The sequence below is a fragment of the Fistularia commersonii genome, chromosome 18, assembly GCF_037954325.1.
Source record: "Fistularia commersonii isolate RoL2024-O1a breed Wild chromosome 18, RoL_Fcom_v1.0, whole genome shotgun sequence".
NCBI lineage: Eukaryota > Metazoa > Chordata > Actinopteri > Syngnathiformes > Fistulariidae > Fistularia > Fistularia commersonii.
The window spans coordinates 6,700,192-6,718,872 of record NC_141301.1 but is presented as its reverse complement, the minus strand read 5'-3'; the positions used below and the strand labels follow the sequence as shown (position 1 = coordinate 6,718,872).

Genomic DNA, 18,681 nt, shown 5'->3' with positions numbered 1-18,681 from the left:
CCATGTCTAAAGGTGGTTTAGTCGCTGAGGCCATTTAAGTGTGTTGTTTAAGGAAATCAAAACCCTCAAAATAAAAAATGATGCATTTTAATGTTTGGAATATGAAGATGACAGAATGACTTTTGTGTTTCAGGTAAACAGGCCATCTGCACCATCAATGTAAAAAATATCCAGGCAGTAGAGAAACTGGATGAAAGTGCCTTTAACCGGAAAAATGTAAGTTGGATGCTATCAGATATCTGGTCTTCAATTCAGCCCACTTTTCAAATGAAAGCTCATTCCCTGCAGCAGTTCCTCAATTTACATTCAAGTAAATACTGAGTTGGTTGTTTTGTGAGCACATGTTAACACTGCACTACTGGTAAATCATAATCCAGCTGCGTTTGTCTTTGTTCCGTAAATACCTTTTAATTGATATGAGGGATATTGCTGACCCATAACAAAGTTCTTACTTCTGTTTATCTGTAAAAACATATTCTCTGGATGTATCTCATAGACATACCCGTCAGTCAGATCTCAAAATTGAAAAATGTTGTTGAAATGCCGTTTGTGGTATGTCAGATGTTTCAGGTGGTTCACTCCGAGAAGCCCCTGTACATGCAGGCAGGAAACTGTGTGGAGGCCTGCGAGTGGTTGGAGGCCCTGGGTCAGGTCAGCCGCTGTAACACAGGACGCTTGGCAACTTATCATCCATCAAACTACAGCAGTGGAGCTTGGCAGTGTTGCAAGAGTCCGTCAAACAGTGCTCCAGGCTGTAAACCTTGTACAACGTGAGTGTTTCCTCTACAACAGAGGCAAACTACGGCCCGCGGGCCACATCCGGCCCGTTGGTCTTTTTAATCTGGCCCGCCAAAGATTGGTACAGAATTCTTGATGTGAATGATTGAATGATCGGATCAATGAATGTGGGAGCTCAAACAGGAGATTATTTCATTTTTGGAGATACTTGAGAATTTTACTGAGCCGAATGACACAGATTTGCTTAGTGATTTAGCCTTACTGTGGAGATACTGACACTTGAATGAGCTGCACGTGAAGCTACAAGGGAAAAACAGTTTGTGCATGAAATGCAAGTCAGAGCCTTCAAAACCAAGCTAGTTTTATTTTCAAAGCAAATGTCAGACGAGTCTGATATGTACTGTTAAAAATGCATTTTTTTTATATGTATCGTATCTTGTGGTGACCTGTCCCCTCTGTCAAATTTTAAAAGTCAATGTGGCCCTTTAGTCAAAAACCTTGCCCACCCCTGCTTTACAATATAAGCACCACCATGGCCAGAGTTACATCACTTCCAAAGAATATGGCTTTCCTTATGTTGTGGTACACTATTTTAATGAAAGAAATTCTCAGTAAATTAAATGCATCAGCTCTGTTTAATTTAGACATTTTTTTCTGCCTCTTCATATTAATTTTCCGACTCCCACTGAAAATTTCCACATGCACTCTACTACCTAACTTAATAAGCTGGCCTTCTACAAACTGTATGACTCAACAGAGAGCTGTGGTTTTGAAATATATTTCATATATTTCAAAATTATTTTTGCCCCCTTTTTTCACAATATACTTACAAATAAAAACAGTGAAGTTAACAGTAACAATAAAACATTGGATTTGTGCAATTGACTCCACTATCCCTCCTCTGTAAATGACCAAACCATCTTGGTCTGGCTTCTCTGACCTTCTCTCCAAAACATCTAGCATGTGCTGTTCCTCTGATAGACTAATTTCTGATCCTATCCATCCTGATCACTCCCAAAGAGAGCCTCAACATCTTCATCTCTGCGATCTCTAGCTCTGCCTCCTGTCTTTTGGTCATTGTAAATGTTTCAAGGCCATACAGCATCACTGGTCTCACCACTGTCTTGTAGACGTTTCTTTTCATTCTGGACGATAGTCTTCTATCACATACAGTAGTACCCCTGACACTTTTCTCCACCCATTCCAACCTGCTTGAACCAGTCTCTTCACCCCTTTTCCACACTCTCCGTTGCTCTCGACTTTTGACCCAAAGTACCTGAAATCCTCCAACTTCTTGATCTCCACTCCCTGTAGTCTCACCGTTCCACCCAAGTTCCTCTCATTCACACACATATATTCTGTCTTGCTGCAACTAACTTTCATTCCTCTCCTTCCCAGCGCATACCTCCACCTGTCTAGATTTTCCTCAACCTGTTTTCTGCTCTCACTACAGATCACAATGACATTTGCAATCATCATGGTCCATGGAGATTCCTGTCTTACCTCATCTGTCAGCCTGTCCATCACTACTGCAAACAAGAAGAGGCTCAGAGCTGATCCCTGATGGAGTCCCACCTCCACCATGAACTTTTCTGTTCACTATCTCACAGCTTGCATACATGTCCTGCACTAGTTTAACATACTTCTCTGCCACTCCAGACTTCCTCAGACAATACCATAGCTCCTCTCTTGGCACCCTGTCATATGCTTTTTCTAGGTCTACAAAAACACAATGCAGCTCCCTCTGGCCTTGTCTGTACATCTCTATTAGCATTCTCAAAGCAAATACTACATCAGTAGTACTCTTTCTAGGCATGAAGCCATACTGCTGTTCACAATTGCTGACTTCTGTGCTCTGTCTGGTTTCCACTACTCCTTCCCATAACTTCATTGTATGGCTCATCAACTTTATCCCTCTATAGTTGCCGCAATTCTGCATATCCCCCTTATTCCCAAAAATGGGCACCACCACACTTTGTCTCCATTGTTCAGGCATCTTCCCACTCTCTAAGATCCTGTTGAATAATCGAGTCAGAAACTCTTCTGCTGCCTCTCCTAGACACTTCCACACCTCCACAGGTATATCATCTATTCATCTATACTACTACCTTTCCACTCTTCATCCTCTTCAATGCCTTCCTCACTCCATTTTTATTAATCTCTGTTACTTTGTGGTCTACAATAGTCACCTCTTCTACCCTTGCCTCGCTTTCATTTTCCACATTCATTAGCTCTTCATAGTACTCTTTCCATCTTCCCGTTACTCTTCTAGCATCTGTCAATACATTCCCTCTCTATCCTTAATCACCAAGACCTGTTGTACATCCTTTCCATCATTATATCTCTGTTTTGCCAACCTTATAGATCCTTCTTTCCCTCCTTACTGTCCAGCCGAGCATACAGGTCACCGTACGCCCTCTGTTTTGCCTTTGCTTCTATTTTTGCCTTACATTGTATCTCCCTGTACTCCTGTGTTTTCCTTAGTTCTCTCAGTATCCCACTTCCTCTTTGCTAACCGCTTTCTCTGTATATACTCCTGCACTTCCTCATTCCACCACCAAGTCTCCTCATCTACTTTCCTTCCAGATGACACACCAAGCACTCTTCTACATGTCTCCCTGATAACACTAGCTGTTGTTGTCCAATCACCTGGAAGCGCTCCCTGACCCCCCAGAGCCTTTCTCAACTCCTCCCTGAAAACCATGCAACACTCCTCCCTTTTAGCTTCCACCACTTTGTCCACTGCTCAGCCTTTGTCCTCTTGAGCTTCCCTGTCACCAGAGTAATCCTACAAACCACCATCCTATGCTGTCTGGCTACACTCTCACCTACAACTACTTTGCAGTCACTGATCTCTTTCAGGTGACCTCGTCTATACAAGATGTAGTCTACCTGCGTGCTCCTACCTCCGCTCTTATAAGTTTCCCTGTGTTCCTATTTTTTTTGGAAGAAGGTGTTCAATACAGCCATTTCCATCCTTTTTGCAAAATCTACCACCATCTGTCCCTCTGCATTCCTATCCTGTATACCAAATCTGCCCATCACTTCTTCATCCCCTCTATTGCCTTCACCTACATGTCCACTGAAGTCTGCACCAATTATCACTCTCTCTTTTCTGGGAATATTCTGCATCACTTCATCTAACTCATTCTGGAACTTCACCTTCTCTTCAAATTCACATCCCACCTGCGGGGCAGAGCCACTAAAAACATTGAGCATCACATCTTCGATTTCCAGTTTCAGACTCATAAGTCTATCTGACATTCTTTTCACCTCTAGGACGTTCCTGACAAACTCCTCCTTCAAGATAACTCCTACTCCATTTCTATTCTTGTCAGTGCCATGATAGTGCAACTTAGCCTTACTACCTTTCCACCTGGTCGGCTGGACACACAGTATATCCACATAACTTCTCTACATCATGTCGACCAACTCTACCTTTTCCTGTCATCGTCCAAATATTCAATGTCCCTACTCTCAGTCTCAGACTCTTGCCTTTCCGCTTCAGTCTCTTCTTCTGAACATGCTGTCCTCCTCTCCTTCTTTGACCTACAGTAGCCCAGTTTCCATTGGTTCCCTGTAGGTCTTCGGTACCAATGGCGGTCGTTGTTACCCGGGCCTCCACCGATCCGGTATGATCTGGGTGTTATGGTTGATTTGCATTTTTGGTTTTGGCAAAAGTTTTACGCAGGATGCCGTTCCTGACGCAACTCTGCTTTTATTCGGGCCTGCGTCCCTCTGAGGCTGGCTCAGGGAGACACCGGCCATTGCTGTCATTTATAACTGGGGAGTAAGTTGCATTTTTTGGGGAAATGTATTTGATAAAATCCAACACCAAGAATAGACACTTCATCCTGAAAGGCAATTTAAAATAATAATACTAGGACAGAGAACAACAGGCTGAATAAGTATATCCTAGTATAGCCTATATGACGCATAAACAACGAAGTGAGAACGTGCCTCGTAGGCTATGTTATGTAACCTATTCCAGTAAGAGTCATTCAAATTACTATAGCATTTACCGTATTTTCCGGACTATAAGTCGCGTTTTTTTTCATAGTTTGGCGGGGGGTGCGACTTATTCTCTGGAGCGACTTATGTGTGAAATAATTGAGCTCTCTTGCTCTGATGTTTGTGTGTCTGTGTCTGCGTGTGTGTCTTTAATATAACAGTGAACATCACACACACGCCAACCAATCAAAATTCAGCGGGGACAGGTCATGGAAGAAGTGCGTTGTGAGAAAAGACGCTACCAACGACTTATAAAAACAACTGAGAAGGGCTGAACAAAAATGGCACAGAAAAGAAAATAATTTTCTGCAGGTTACAAGCTGGAAGTAGTGAAATATGCAGCCGAAAATGGCGATCGAGCAGCAGAGAGAAAGTTTGAAGTTAGTGAGAAACTTGTAAGGGACTGGCGAAAAAGCGGAGGTTACTCTTATTGAAATGAAGAAAACTAAAAAAGCTAATCGCGGGCTAAAAGCTAGCTGGCCACAGCTAGAGGAACGAGTTCACACATGGGTGCTTGAACAACGTGCTGCCGGGAGAGGGTTGTCAACAGGACAGTTGCGTCTTCACACCCAGGTAGTTGCCAAGGAGATGAATATAAATGACTTTGCGCAAGGACCTTCCTGGTGTTACCGCTTCATGCAACGCAATCGCCTGTCTATCAGAGCAAGGATGCCATTCTGTCGGGATCCAAAAAGGCTGGAATAATAGGAACTGCAAGTGACGATGACTCTGACGTAAGCGACGTACCGGTAGATGAGGAAGAGGCGCACTGTCTACCTTCGGAGTTGGCGGAGTTGTTCAGAAGTGACACCGAAGAAGAAGATTTCGTTGGATTTAGTGATTAAGAGTGACACCAATTGTTTGGTTGTAGCATGTGCTATATGCTATCATTATTTAAATGACTCTTAACGTAATATGTTACGTTAACATAGCCTACCAGGCACGTTCTCAGTTTGTTGTTTATGCGTCATATTGGCTATACTTGTTCAGCGTGTTGTTCTCTGTTCTATTTTCATTTTAGATTGCCTTTCAAGATGAAATGTCTATTCTTGGTGTTGGATTTTCTTAAGTAAATATCCCCCCCAAAAATGCGACTTATACTCCAGTGCGACTTATATATGTTTTTTTCGTTCTTTATCATGCATTTTTGGCTGGTGCGACTTGTACTCCGGAGCGACGTATAGTCCAGAAAATACGGTAGCACATGCTACAACTAAACAATCAGTGTCACTCTTAATCACTAAATCCAACAAAATTGTGTTCTTCGGTGTCACTTCTGAACAACTACGTGAAGGTAAACTATGAGCCGCTTCCTCTTCTACTGGTATGTCGCTTACGTCCGAGTCATCGTCATTTGCAGTTCCAATTATTCCAGCCTTTCTGAATCCCGACAGGATGGTGTCCTTGCTCTGATAGAGAGGCGATTGCGTTGCATGAAGCGGTAACACCAGGAAGGTCCTCCCGCAAAGTCATTTATATTAATTTCCTTGGCAAGTTCCTGGTGTGAAGATGCAACTACTGTTGACAAGCCTCTCCCGGCAGCACGTTGTTCAAGCACCCATGTGTGAACTCGTTCCTCTGTGAACTTGTTCCTCTAAATGTGGCCACCTAGCTTTTAGCCCGCGATTATCTTTTTTAGTTTTCTTCATTTCAGTAAGAGTAACCTCCGCTTTTCGCCAGTTCCTTACAAGTTTCTCACTAACTTCAAATTTTCTTCTATATGTCTCGGTGTGTGTGTGTGTGTGTGTGTGTGTGTGTGTGTGTGTGTGTGTGTGTGTGTGTGTGTGTGTGTGTGTGTGTGTGTGTGTGTGTGTGTGTGTGTGTGTGTGTGCGCGCGCGCGTGTATATATATATATATATATATATGTATATATATGTATGTGTGAGTGTGTGTATTATATGCGTATATATGTATATGAGAGAGAGAGAGAGAGCGCTTTTAACAAATGCCCACACTGATCGAACACAGATTCACCACAGGCTATAGAAGAGCATAATAAGTCTTGAATGTTGTTTTCTTCTTTTTGTTGTTCACGTCTACATAAGCACCTCACCTCAACCATTACATTGTAATTCTGAAAGAGGAATGAATATATGTGGTCATGTGATGCTTTGCCCAGTTCCTCTTTTCATCACACTAGTCGTTTTCTGTCTTCATTCTGTTGAAAAAGTATATACCTGGACTCAGACCCTGATACCTTGATACCCATTCTCCTGTTTCAGTCCCATGCTGGCCAATCTGCAGCTGGATATAGACTGTGATCGAGAAACGGAGAGAATATTCTCCCTCCTTTCATCAAATGATACCAAGCTCCAGAGCATGGAGGGTGAGTGTCAACTCATTTATTAAGATAAGATAATACTTTATTTAGCCCCAAAGGGGAAATTCATTTGTCTGGATGCAGCAGCATAACAAAACAATATCACTGAATATGAAAATAAATATAAATGGAATAGACATATAAATAGAAGAGACAATTGACAACAAAAAGGATAAGATAAAATACAGGGTGACGACAACAATAAGAATTAGATAGATAACAGAATAACAACATCCATCTATCCTTACATCTTCCCCCGCTCCGGAGTCGGGTCACAGGGGGCAGCAGCCAGAGCAGTGAGGGCACATGGTCCCTCTCTATCGCCACATGGTCCAGCTCTTCTGGGGGAACCCCAAGGAGTTCCCAGGACAGACTGGAGACATAGTTTCTCCAGCACACCTGGGTCTTCCCCGTGGCCTCCACCCAGATGGATATGCCCGAAGCGCCTTCCCGGAGGAGGCGTCCTGGAGGCATCCTGAGCCACCTCATCTGACTCCTCTCTATGCGGAGGAGCAGTGACTCCACTCTGAGCTCCTCCTGGATGACTAAACTCCTCAACCCATCTCCAAGGGAGAGTCGTCGTGCCCCCCCCCCCATTTCGACCGTTTGTATCCGTGGTCTTGTTCGGACACTACCAACAGCTAGTGACCATAGGTGGGGTTGGGAAAGTAGGCCAGTAAACTGAGAGCTTTGCTTCGGGCTCAGCTCCCTCTTCACCATGACAGACCTGTACAGAGTCTCCATCGCTGCAGACGCTTCACCGATCCGCCTGTCAATCTCCCACTCCATCCTTCCCTCGCTGGTGAACAAGACCCCGGGACTTGAACCCCTCCACTTGGGGCAAGACCTCTTCCCCGACCCAGAGTGGGCACTCTACCCGTTTTCAGTTGAGCACAATTGTCTGGGATTTGGAGCTGCTGATCCTCATCCTGGCCGCTTCACACTTGGCTGCGAACTGCCCCAGTGAGATTGAACCATCCACTGTTCTAGACGAGGACGAAAACCACACTGCTCCTCCCAGATCTGAGGTTCAATGACCCGGCGGACTCTTTTCTCCGGCACCACTGAATAGGCCTTACCAGGGAGGTTGAGGAATGTGATCCCTCTTTAGTTGGAGCACACCCCCCGATCCCCTGTTTAGAAAGTCAGATCACCACCCTGCTCCGCCAGTCCAGTGGCACTGTCCTCAGCATCCACACAATGTGGCAGAGGCGTGTCAGCCAGGACAGCCCTAAATCATCCAGAGCCTTAAGGAACTCCGCTACTGAAGAGCTTTTTGCTGCTCATTAACTGCTTCATTAACTTCAGGAATAGGTGTGTCTCCAGAATCCCCTGGATTGAGGAGGTCTTGGAACTTGGAAGTATTCTTTCCACTGATCTACAATGTCTCGAATTGAGGTCAGTAGCACCCTGCTCACACTGTACACAGTGTTGACGGAGCACTGCTCACTGCATCCCCCTCCATAGGCGGTTGATGGTGGACCAGAATCCAGAATCTCCTTCATGCTCACCAGAAGTTGTTCATGGTCTCCCTGAAATCCTTCCACACCTTGATTTTAGTCTTGGCTACCACCGAAGCCACATGCCACATTACCTGCCAATACCTGGCAGCTGCCTCCAAAGCCCCACATACCAGAAAGGCTCAATAGGACTTTCAGTTTGAGGGCATCTCTCATTGCTCGGGTCCACCAGTGGGTTGAAGGGTTGCTGTCCTGACAGGCGCCAACTGCCTTTCGTCTGCAGCTCCAGTCTGCCACCTCAACAACAGAACCACGGAACATTGGCCATTTGGACTCAATGTCCCCTGCCTCACTCGGGACGTGGTTGTAGCTCTGCTGGAGGTGGGAGTTGAGACTCCCTCTCACCGGGGACTCTGCCAGACATTCTCAGCAGACCCTCACATCATGTTTGGGTCTGCCAGCTGTGACCGGCATCCTCCCCCACCATCGGAGCCAGTTCACCACCAGGTGGTGATCAGTTGGCAGCTCCACCCATCTCGTCACCCTCAGTTCCGATGACATGACCACAAGGTCAATTGTAGAACTGTGGCCTAAGGTGCGTTGGGGCCAAGTGCGCATATGGACGACTTAATGCCTGAACATGGTTTTTGTTGAAGACAATCCATAATGAGCACAGAAGTCCAATGACTAAACCCCTCTCCAGCTCAGATCGGGGGGAGGCGTTCCTCCCAATCACGCCCTTCCAAGTCACACTGTCATTGCCCACGTGAGCATTGAAGTCTCGCAGTAGAATGAGAGAGTCCCCGGAAGGAGTGCTCTCTAACTGACCCTCAAGGGACCCCAAGAAGGTTGGGTAAATTGAACTGCTGCTGGGTGCAAAGCCACAAACAACAGTCAGAACCCATCCCCCCACCTGAAGGCAAAGGGAGGCTACCCTCTCGTCCACCGGGTTGAACCTGTGATTAAAAACAAACAACAGAATGACGACAACAAGGACAAGAATAGATAACAGAATGACAACAAGAAGGATAAAAACGGATGAAGGAATTAGGAGATGACGTGCCAAGGAGTGACGTCGTGGTAACAAAGCTGCATCTCTAGCCGGTCAGAGTTGTCAGCTGTCCAGACTGCTGTTGAACAGTCTGATAGCCTTGGGCTCAAAGGACGGCCTGAAGTGTTCAGTTCTATACCAGGGTGGGATGAGCTGATGAAGCATTAAATCGGGTTATTTTTAAGGTGACGTCTGGATTTGATGATCACATGAAACTTCATAGGGTGGCTGATGTTTTTATCAAATAAGCTAAAAACAGGCAAACATGCATGTTCTATGAACTGGACTTGATTTTCAAGTGGTAACAAGGTAAAAACACCCCCATTTTCACAGCAACCCCCTTCGACATAGTTTCTACCCAACTCCTCTTCCATTTGCATATTAAACCATCATAACTTAGACCGCCCCCCAACATTCGTGGTTATATTCGAAAACTTCCCACAGTCCTTTCAAAATGAAGAAGTCACTCGGATGAGAGGTGAAACGTTTTCAACAGGGGAAAATCAAGTCCAGTTATAGGAAGATTTTGACCAGAATCAACAATGACTGAGAAACTTGACAGACTAATTGAATGCTAACTGATAGATTGGAAAATTAGGTCACACCACCTAGGTCACAAAATAAATAAACAAACAAATAAATAAATAATAAATCAACGCTCAATCCAGGCTAGTGCTGTGATGCAATTTTACATAAGGGTTTTGTGTCATTCCATGTTCAATTTATCAGTTTTAAGGTAGTGAAACCGGTAACACAGGACAATTCATTGAAGTGCAAAGTGTTGGATCCTGTCCCTGTCCTGTCCTGTGTGTGTATTAAGACCCCAAAACGGCTCCTTTCAAGAGACACGCAGAGTTTAAACTCAAGACTATCAGTCACGCAGTAGAACATGGGAATGGAGCAGCAGCGAGAGAATTCAACATTAACAAATCAATGATGCGAAAGTGGAGGAAGCAACAAGATGACCTGCGCCAAGTAAAGAAGACTAAACAGAGTTTCCGAGGGAACAAAGCGAGATTGCTACAGTTAGAGGACAAACTTGAACAGTGGATTGTTGAACAGAGAGCAGCAAGTAGAAGCGTCTCTACAGTCACTATTCAAATGAAGGCAACAGTGCTAGCATGCAAACTTAATGTCAATGAATTTAGAGGCAGTCCTTTGTGTTTTCGTTTTCTGAAACACTTTGAACTTTGATAAATTGAGTTGGGAAAACATTGTTTTCAACGAAGGGGGCACAAATACCAGTAAGAGCTACTGGTACGTATGGTACCCTATTGTGAATGCAGTAACTTGTTTTGGGAGTGAACAGAGTTGTCAGAACATTGGTTTGTATTCTATTAATAAAGTTTAAATGACTTATCTAACTGTTGTGTTTACATTCCCTTTAGCGCAGCTCCATTTAGTGGATGCATAATGCAACCCCAGCTACTACTGTTGCCTCTATTCTATGCGCCTTATAATGCGTTGCGCCTTGTAAATGAAAAAAAAAGTAAATTAGGCCAGTCATTGAAGGTGCGCTTTATAATCCGGTGCGCCTTATAGTGCGGAAAGTACAGTATTTATTTCTCGACAGTCATGTTCTTTACATGAGGTCAGGTATAACAGTTTCTGATGTGCAGTGCACGCTCTTTTATCTGTACTCCTCCATCCTGAGCTGCCTGTGCACATAATATTGTTTTGGTTAAGGACACATTGCTCTGCTGACTTATTCCTGTTTTCATGACCTCTTAATGCACTTCAAATGGTTTTTGTAATGGGCTTAATGAATATTATTGTAATAATTTGTTCATGACTAAGAGTGTGTTGATAATGATTGACCATGAATGTAAAGCTGTAGAAATGTCAGCCACATCTGCGCAGTCATAAAGATGCTGGATTCAAATGTGAATTCTCCTCAATAGATGCATGTGCCAGTATGGCTGTCTACCAGGGCCCTCAGCGAGAGCAGGAGGAATATTCCAAATTTACCATTCAGGAACCCAAAGAGACATTTCAGACACTCAAACAGCTCCGAAACATCATGGAGGAGCTTCAGAGGCAACACAACATCAGGAACGACCAAAGAGCACAGTATGGAAGCCTGTAAGTCTGTACCACAGGGTGACAGTGTTTCAGTGTCCACTCAAAAGATGTTACTTCCTAGCTCCAGGGATAAAACATTTTGTTTGTGTTAATTCCTTTTTTTAATTGTAGTTTTTTAGTTCTAAATTGGAAGGTTGTTGTGATCTTGAAATATTAAAATAAAATTATATTGATAATTTTTCAACGCTCAAAATATACGTCACATTCGCGGAAGCCACTATACCAGCCAAACACAGTCAATTTGTTGAGACTTTTAACCCCAGATAGGCAAAATATGAAAAAGCAATATATACAGTGGTACATTTATTTAGACGTTAAAAAGTAATTGCGGCTCCCAGTGTTTTCTTTTCTGTGAAAACCAGGTCCAAATGGCTCTTTAGGTGTTAAAGGTTGCTCACCCCATTGCTCACTAGACCAATACATTTTTGTCCTCATTATATTGAGAACCTTTTTATTTTAGTAATTGGGAAAGACCACAGATATTGTTTCTTAACACCTCATTTATTTTTGCCATCTGCTTGGTCATTTCTAAATGGGCAAGTATTAATGCTAGTTGAAAAATTATTGATTATTATTATTTTTTTTTCCCTTATTTGTAGGTGATTCCTTGCAAACTTTCAGCTCATAGGTTGATAATGTTTGGGTGATTTCTTTATTTTATGCAACTTTTTCATTCCCTTATGCTGGAACAGCATACTATTTCTTGGTAACCGTTGTAATGTCAATCTGATAAACACTACAGAAAAAGACAATTGTGTTGTTGTGCATACAAAGTTAATACATTAAGGGGAATATTTATAGTCTGTGATTAAAGACCACAGTATGGATCAAGGTTATTCTGTAAAAGACTGTTAGTTGCAACAGGACACGCTTCTGTAAGTCAGCCTTAACAAGTAGAATATATTGTATCTAAGAGTACCATTCTTTTCTGTTTCAGGGACAACCCAATTGTAGGAAAAACCTTGTAAAACACATGGACTTAAGATGGCTGCAAGAGCAGCACAGGAAACATAAAGAATATGACAGTGCTACACTATCATGCATCCAGAAGCAGTACTGGAGTCATCCTGGAGATAATGCCCACTGTGAGTTCAACCCGAATGAGCCCTGATCTCCACTACTCTTTTGTCCACGACAGTTGTGACAGTCTTTGAACAGCAAGTCTAAACAAAAACCTCAGAGCTTTTATCAGGATTTCTTCCCCCAAATAAGTGTCTTCGGTGTCATCATCCTCCCCTTCTCTGCGTTGTATATCCCTCTAAAAAGAGACTTGTCTTATTTCATGGCTTCTGTCGTGTTTTCAGCTGTGTATAACTCCCCTCCCCCAAAAAGGCATCATTTGATGGTGTGTGAATAGGCTGCTATTTTTAATACACACAGTTTTATATCAACAGCTATGACAACTATCACAATTTGGAATTTTCAAAGGTTCATAGTTCATCTCAACACTCTTATCTGCTCCTGAAAACTTAAGTCTTTCTCTGCTCTTTTAATACCTTCCTTCTTTGGCAAATGTATTTATTTCGGAGTTGAGTAGATAAACACAACAGTCTGCCTTACTTTGATCGATGTTCAATTCACATGAAATGTTGAGGGAATAATGCAGAAGCACTTTAAATATTTGGAGAACTCCAAATAAAGAATGATTCGATACTTGGTATCAGGTGTACCCCATTTTGATCAGTTCAATGATCCTCCTTACATATTTGTTTCCTTCCTATAAAAAAAAAACAAACATTTTTACATTTCTGACCAAAGACAATTTCATAGGATTGACTTGAAAAATAACTTCTCTTTTTCTTTTTTTTTTTTAAATTTTGAATACAGATATTGTGAAAGGTGATAATGGATATGTAGTGCTCTACTTGTCTCTATTTTACTAAACAGTTCTTGCCCTTTTCATGATTTTAGAAAAGCATAAAAAAAAAATCTGACAAGCAAGAGACACATGCCCATTTTTTTCATGAGCACTTTGTGAGAACTTGGTCCTATGATACATCTGGAGAATTTAGGGAAACATTTGGGAAACCCTTTATGAAATTTTAATGTATCACAATGTCTTCTTTAGAAAAACAATTTGAATTTCGTCTCATAATAGTTTATTTCAACATTTTATATGGTTACCCTTCACAATCATTTAACAAGTTAAATTCAGCAACACTCTTTTAGACTATATAATTCCAGGTGTTTTAAATGTAAAGATGTTGTTGCCAGTTTATACTCCCCCTCTCACCATTGTAACAGCTTACTATTTCTTACATTTTTATATGTGAATTAAATTCATATATATTTTATGCCATTTCTTGATGTTTTTTTTCTTTCTTTACTTTCTAAATCCTTGAATGGTTTGGTGCACTTTTTCTAATTTTGGGGTAAAGATCTCACTAAATTAAAGGTGATTTCTCAAGTTTTTTTTTTTTCATTCTTATTGAACCCTAAATTTTGATGATTGTTTTTGCTTTACCAATGGCATTTTGAAAACAAGTTTAATTTACCAAAAAAACAGGTTTCCAAATCAGTAAGATGAATTCTAAATCAGCCAAATATTGAGCTGTCATGATGCAAAGAGTAAGTGGACTTTGATGTTTAAAAAGGTGAGAAACAAAGAAGGAATAAAAACAAAAGGGACAAAAAATGTATATTCTATCCAACATATATTGATAAACTGTTGAGCTGTCCTTTTGGGTTTTGATTTTTTATAGCATTGATGCCAAGCATTGCACTGCAACCAGCCATAGCCACAGTTCCCTAAGTACCTGTGTGTATTGTAATTTGGTTGTAATCCCGCCATCATGTTATAGACAAATAGAAGAGACATTATGAACTGTCGTCAGTTAAATATAAATTAAGGAATCATATTAATTGAAATAAGAAAGTTCCTAGTTTTAATTATAAACATTCTTAACTTTATTTTCAATTATCTTCATCTAGAAATGTGAAATTGATAAATACAATCAGTTTGAACAGTTTAAGCACTTTTTTTGCCAATAGACTGGGACAAAAATGGCAAGTAATTTCACTTTGAATTCAGTTATTTTTATATCTGTTATCATAATTGAATAACATTAGAAAGATTCAGAAGAAACTTGAATTTATATAAGGTACATGGTAAATAATACAGGGTTAATTTTGTTTTTCATCTTTTGTTCATCTGAGGTCAATCACATTTCAAACATGCACGTCTTATGTATTTAACAGTTTTTTTTTCTCAAATGTTTTGTATCTTTTTCTTTCTTGTCGAAATCTTGTGGCAACTGGACTTGAATTTCTTCAATTCGAACTGAAGAAGCCTCTCGAATGTGGGGTGAAACATTGTCAAGTGAAGAAATTTAAGTCCAGCTGCCATTACAAGATTCCAATAAGAACTCACTATGACCTGGATGACTGAGAACCTCAACTGCGACATATCTTGTTCTATTTTTTTTTTAAGGTTGATTTCAGGTGTTGCTCTGCTGGCACGGTACTATGACAATGTTTTATTGCTTCCTCAACACTTCTATTAATGGTGTGTGGTGTCTATACTGGTATGTGTTTGTTGTCAGTACCAAGCTTCCGCTTGTTGATAATCTATGTGTTTTGGAAGTGAATGTTGTGTGAAAAATTGCTTCTGAATTGGAACTATTTTGACATGTTTGTTGAGCAGATTCACTGCTTACCATTTTCTCACTATGATTACACAAAAAGTAACGCTTCGAAATTTACCATAAATCCCACAGACTTTCTGCTGCATTGGTGTGTTAATCCCATAATATAAGCTCTATCCAATACTTCTTTCAGTTCATAAATTAGTTGATTGGCTTATAAAAAAAACTGCAGTTCACCATCACTGACTTTTAAAGGAACCAAAAAATATTCCAATTTGCAGAGATTTAGAGAAAACCGTAATCTTCAGTTGGAAATTAATTTAAAGGGTTAGTTTTTTGCATCTCCTAATTTGAATGCAGTGTAGAGTATAAAGGTTTATAACTACAATTGCCAAGCATAACCTCTAATCAGTGTCCAGAACCACAAAGGTATAATGCTTGGTAAAAATGACCACGTGTAGTGTTCAGGTATTGCCATCTGAGTAGGTTTAGACTCAAAGCAATGAAGTTTGGGAAAAGACCTCTGGCAAAAGCATCAACCCCTTGATCCCTTTGGTTTTGTACAAATTCCCATATGATGTGTAGTGTGTTTTAAACTTACACGCACATGTTCATTGAGGCATACGTTTTCGGCTCTCCCTTTTTTGTTATTTTTTCTTATGTCAGCACATTACTGTTAGTCTGGTAGCAAGAGTAAGAATTTGATTTGGGAACTTATGAGGCTGTTACATCCGGAATCAATCAGCTATTCACCCACTGTATATCAGCATTTTCACATCATTTTCCTATTCATTGTCTCCATCCAACATGTCTCTTTTTTTTATACACAAATGATTTATTTTTCCATACATGGTTTTGTGTTATTTTGATAATTATTTACAATAAACATTGGTTGGTGCTTTTGTTGTCTGTTAAATTATTCTATATTATAACGAACATTACCGGGAGGCTCCATCAAAGCACATTTTAAAGTTGTATGTTTTTGTGTATGGAATTTAGTACTGCAGCACTGGGAGCAGTTTTCAGAAATACAGTCAGGTCAATAAGTATTTGATCCTCCTGTGCTTTTGCAAGTTCTCCCCCTTAGAAATTATGGAGGGGTCCAAAATTTCCATAGTAAGTGTTTTTCCACTCAGCTTAACTCAGCTCTCATTTCTGCTTTTTATATTGTCTACCACAAAGGCTTGGGGAAAAAAATTAAAAAGGAAGACATGCTGTTAAATTATAATTCTCAAACAAGCGAGTTTGGTAAATCAGTTCTGTAACCCCAAAAATGTAGGGGTTAACTTGACCCCCTGACTGTAACGATGTACTGTGGACAGCTAATTGAGGATGAACAGCATCACTGATAGATTGCATACCATGATCATAACCTCGTCTTCTCTCTTGATTTGTCAGCACAAATCAAAGGTTTAATAACCCCATCCAAGGTTTGGATCCAATTAGCATAACAGTTTGGCTGGCACCACTTCTACCTTAATAAAAGGGGAATATCCTGTATAGGTCTACTAAGGCTTGAGCTTCCCAATATGTGGATGTTGCAATGATTGATAGGGACAAAAATTAATATGCTTACACCCCCAACTTGTTTGCTAACATAGAATGCAATAAACATGGGGATAAATAAACAAGTTGGTTTTATACCAGCACTTGTTACGATTGTTTTGCTCACAATAAGGGTGTGTCAGTGCTGTTTTAGGATTATTGTCATCGGGAGAAAGTCGTAGTGATGGGATTTACAAATCATCATGACTCAAACCACACACAAAAATCCCTAAATACTATTTAAGACTAAAACCATGGTTTTGAGTAACCCATTTCTAAGTTCAGCGTACCATAACGCTTATAAGTTATTTGCTCCCCATACATTATAATATAAACAGCTCTGCAGATCACCTTTTGGCAGGAACATTTTGTACCTGGATAACATGCTTCAGTTCGGTAGGAAAAGAAATTCCACAGAGAAGACTTTTCCTGAAAAGTAACTTAAGGAGTAGAGAGACAGCTGCTGACTGGAGAAGAATGTTTGACATTGGAGTTCAAGAAGATAGAAAAATAACAAGATTAAATTACAAAGAATTCAACCATCTTTTCAAACACAAAACCAGTGCAAAAATATCACACCAGTGGGCGGCATGGTGGTGCAGTAGTTTGAGCAGCACAAATTGGTTCTATTGGTCCCATGATCCTATTCCCACAGGGAGCCTTTCTGAGTGGAGTTTGTGTTCTGCATGTTAGCATGCTCTCTCAGCCCAAAAACATACAGGATATTATTTGGAATCTTCTCTTTACGACTTTCCCTTCAGGGGTCGCCACAGCGAATCAACCTTCTCCATCTGACCCTATTTTCTGTACCCCCTCTCTCGCACCAACTACCTTCATATACACTCATTGCGTCCATAAATCTTCTCTTTGGTCTCTAGACCTCCTGCCTGGCAGCTCCAATTCCAGCATCCGTCTACCAATATATTCACTATCCCTCTTTATGCATGACAGAACCACATCAGTCTGGCTTCTCTGACCCTCTCTCCAAAACGTCCAACATGTGCTATCCCTCTGATTGACTCATTCCTGAGCCTATCCATCCTGGTCACTCCCAAAGAGAACCTCAGCCGGAACCTCTGGACTGTTGTACTTGAAATCCTCCAAATTATTGATCTCTACTCCCTGTAGCCTCACTGTTCCAACTGGGTTCCTCTCATTCACACACACATACTCTGTCATGCTGTGACTAACCTTCATTCGCCTCTTTTCCAGCGCATACCTCCACCACTCTGGATTTTCCTCTACCTGTGTTATGCTTTCACTACAAATCACAATGTCATTTGCAAGCATCATAGTCCATGGAGATTTCTGTCTAACCTCATCTGTCAGCCTGACCATCACGACAACATAAAGAGGGTAGATCCCTGATGAAGTTCCACCTCTACCTTGAACTTCTCTGTTACCCCTACAGCAAACCACACCACTGTCTCACAGCTAGCATACATGTCCTGCACCAGTCTAACATACTTCTCTGTCACTCCAGACTTCTTATACAATACCAGAATTACTTTCTTGGAGCCTTGTCATATGCTTTTTCTAGATCTACAAATACGCAATACAGCTGGTCCTCACTTAACAATGTACTCAGTTAACAATGACTGAGTTACGACGGCCTATGCGATAATATTAAAATGCACATTCCGCAAATAATGCGGAATGTTATGGCAGCTGAGTTATGAGTATTTATTGTACACACTTACCCACGCTTATAATTGGCCTATATTCAAGCAAATATAAACGTTAAAGGAAAAAAAAGGTAAAATATCACGGCACAAATGGCTGACATGTATGCAAATACTGTATTGTAGTACGGTAGAAATGGTGTGTTGCTTAACGACAAACTTGCTTGATGACGGACCCCTTGGAACGTAACCCTGTCGTTAAGTGAG

At 41.2% G+C, this 18,681-nt stretch overlaps 1 protein-coding gene across 3 annotated transcripts in view; it reads left to right on the top strand.

Moving 5' to 3' along the window:
• The window catches only part of rasa2 (RAS p21 protein activator 2), a 37,553-nt gene extending 21,410 nt beyond the window's left edge, over positions 1 to 16,143 (top strand). For 2 of the 3 annotated variants that reach the window (XM_086164545.1, XM_086164543.1), the window contains exons 20-24: positions 134 to 216; positions 562 to 770; positions 6,973 to 7,076; positions 11,483 to 11,663; positions 12,601 to 16,143. In XM_086164545.1, coding sequence (XP_086020671.1) covers positions 134 to 216; positions 562 to 770; positions 6,973 to 7,076; positions 11,483 to 11,663; positions 12,601 to 12,631 — 608 coding nt within the window. In that variant the 3' untranslated portion in view covers positions 12,632 to 16,143. Of the gene's footprint in view, positions 1 to 133; positions 217 to 561; positions 771 to 2,191; positions 2,818 to 6,972; positions 7,077 to 11,482; positions 11,664 to 12,600 lie in introns of those variants that run through there. The other variant, XR_015107461.1, reaches the window with a different exon arrangement.
• The last annotated feature ends 2,538 nt before the right edge of the window (positions 16,144 to 18,681 follow it).